The 2,762-nt window shown below is 35.5% G+C and overlaps 1 protein-coding gene across 1 annotated transcript; it reads right to left on the reverse strand.

The window, feature by feature from the left end:
* Nucleotides 1-350: 350 nt before the first annotated feature.
* On the reverse strand, nt 351-2,346 carry LOC121814385 (granzyme B(G,H)-like). Its single transcript, XM_042220090.1, has 5 exons — nt 2,249-2,346; nt 1,950-2,109; nt 1,412-1,550; nt 1,055-1,279; nt 351-907 (listed from the first exon to the last, which is right to left on the reverse strand). The coding sequence occupies exons 1-5, from the start codon at nt 2,304-2,306 to the stop codon at nt 755-757; spliced, it is 735 nt and encodes a 244-aa protein (XP_042076024.1). The 5' UTR covers nt 2,307-2,346; the 3' UTR covers nt 351-754.
* Nucleotides 2,347-2,762: the final 416 nt, after the last annotated feature.

Here is a 2,762-nt window from a genome sequence, read left to right on the forward strand (position 1 = left end):
AGCCATTTAATTGACTAATGATTAGATAATCCAGGCATATTATAAAGTACTCGTACTTCAGCTTCACTAAAAGAAAACATGTCTAAAGCTTTTTATACAGATGTCCACTTTTAAGAAGACCACTGTTGTAGAGACAGACAATCCATTCACACCTGCAGCCAATATAAAGTCAATGAGAATTGATATGGGAACCAAAACAATAAGTAATATCGATAATGAAATCAGAATTTCTAAATTCCAATTAATTTGTAATTCTAATGTATTTACTGTAGTTTTATGCCATTAATATGACATAATGATATAAGACTGGCTGATGGATGATGAAAAGAAGTCAGTTGGAATAACAGAAAAACTGTGAAAATGCAAAATTTTAATAACATCTGTCAAACAACTCATCCTGAATCTAAAAGAAACAAGAATCTTTAAAGTACAGACCTTTTTAAAAACAAAACAAATCAGGTAATGCAGTATCTAACATCAGCATCTCATTTAATAAACAGCATTGAGTATATAGTAAAAGTTCAGATTCTACTTAAGTGTAACTAATGTGCAACTTAATGTATGTTTGTTTTGTGTTGTTGTTGTTTTTTAAGTTGTTTTTTTTTTTTTTAAGTTTTTTTGATGCATATCTACCAAAACAACTCACTTATCTAATTTTAACGCAGTATTGCATCACTTGTTTTTCAAGCTAAACCCAAGCACAAATTCTAATACTGGGGTTTGATCTGCTAAGTTTTACATGGTTTATTTTATCTTAATTATGTTTCATAATGCAGTCAATCCAGTCTCGGTTGTCAGGTATCTTAGTGTAACTATAAATTGCTGATTTATCTGGGTTTAGCTTGCTGGCGGACACCACCCCATATGCCTTTCCATCTTCACAGACTAATGGGCCACCAGAGTCTCCCTGGAAATACAAGCATACAATACATTATGTAGTTACTGGACCATAACTAAGTGTAATCACAACAGTAAGCTGATTATCATTATTTACCAAACTTGTTAATTAATAAATTAATTTATTTATAGTAAAGGTTTAATAAAAAACACTTACTTGACCTGGGCCACCCTTGTCCTTTGAGCAGTACTTATTTTCCTTAACACACATCTCATTTTTAACCAGGGTTACATTGACTTCCAAAAGTTTGGGAGATGGGTGTTTGCTGTTTTCTGTACTTCCCCAACCAGAGACTATGCATGATTTTGGCAGCGATCTATCATCACGGTCTGCGAGATCAATAGGTTTCACATTCTTGTTTAATACTGCCTTGGTACTCAACTTCAGGAACAAAGAGAGATAAAAATGTTATTTAATGCTGTTTTGTTCAATTGAACAAAAATGATAAGAAACCACATTTAGGATGATAACACTGTAAAGTCTGTTATTAAATATTATTTTCGTTTATTTTACCTTCAGAAGCATTATGTCATTTTTGAATTCAGCTTGATCATAGTCTTTCTGTGGAAATGCATTTTCCCCAGGCACATTCACATGCTGTACGTCATTCTGCTTGTTGTAATTATGAAGTCCCAGAAAGACTCTGTAGGACCTGAAATAAAATAAGTGTAAACAATTTTCAGACATTTAAGTTAGCTGTCCCCAAGCCCCAGGCCAGTCGTTTAGTACCGGGCCAGGAGAGTTGAGGCTTGGGTGTGAAAATTCTGGTTTTATTTTGTTGTATTTATCAGCAACACCTTAAAGGCCGGTCCGTGAGAATATGTCGGACATAAACCGGTCCGTGGATCAAAAAAGGTTGGGGACCGCTGATTTAGGTGATACAATATACAACAAAAGAAAAGTTTTTCAATACTAATTTATGACCAAACTTATGAAGCCACCATGAAACAAAGATCTCAGTCTCAGAGAGTAACTTAAGCTTGGTGTTTGGATAAGACAATTTATCGGTTCACATAATTCCCTTTAGGTAAACATAAACTGTTAAACTTACTCAGCTTGGCAGTGGGCAGCAGTCACCACAAAATGCTCATTCACAAGGAAGCCATCACAGTGGGCTTTCTGTCCACCTGGTCTGTGCATCTCCAAAAGCACCATGTATGGCCTGCTGTGTGCCACGGCCTCATGGCCACCGATGATTTCTCCAGTGTGAACTGCGTGAGTGGGAGCAGGATGGGGGGTTGTGTCATATTCTATTAAATCAAAATCTTAACCTTGCACGGTCTCCGTTTTGACATCATTTATAATGTCACCATGCATGACATCACATATGCACTATGAAAAGAGAATTACCTTTATCATGAAGAGTCAGTACAACTATCAGTACTGCCAGGTTACAGTGAGTAAACATGATGAGATCAAAGTCAGGCTGAGCTACTGAAGAGCAGTGGGTAACTTCACTGGCAGGTTCAGCCTTTAAATACCTCCTCGTAACAGCGAGAGAAGTTGCGTTATTTGCATATTCAAATGATGTGGCTGTGAACCACATTCACAACTTTATCAGACTCTCCAGAGCTTTATTTTATTCTATTTCAGTTGATTTGTATGCATTGCTTTAAAGATTTCTTTTAGCACTTCATTCCTGAGGAATTGATAAAACTAAAATATGTTTCACTGAAAAATAAAATGAAACTTAAAGAAAATACTATATTGATCATTCGTTTCTTGGACTGTTATTATTGTGGCACAGACAGTTATTTTATTTGCTTTAAAATGTTCTGTCAGAAAACAGCACAATAACCATCACTACCAACATTAATACTGCAGGGAGTTTATAGGAGGAATTCTGGAGCCATAGAACAAAAAT

Source organism: Haplochromis burtoni, unplaced genomic scaffold, assembly GCF_018398535.1.
Source record: "Haplochromis burtoni strain Fernald_Lab_line unplaced genomic scaffold, NCSU_Asbu1 Contig_42, whole genome shotgun sequence".
NCBI lineage: Eukaryota > Metazoa > Chordata > Actinopteri > Cichliformes > Cichlidae > Haplochromis > Haplochromis burtoni.

Bases quoted from the DNA above. Each gene is read 5' to 3' on its own strand.
- LOC121814385 (XM_042220090.1), bottom strand. From the start codon at position 2,306: ATGTTTACTCACTGTAACCTGGCAGTACTGATAGTTGTACTGACTCTT. The intron at 1,551-1,949 runs GTAAGTTTAACA...ATTTTATTTCAG, and splicing joins GCTGCCCACTGCCAAGCTGA to GTCCTACAGAGTCTTTCTGG. The intron at 1,280-1,411 runs GTAAAATAAACG...TTGTTCCTGAAG, and splicing joins ATGACATAATGCTTCTGAAG to TTGAGTACCAAGGCAGTATT.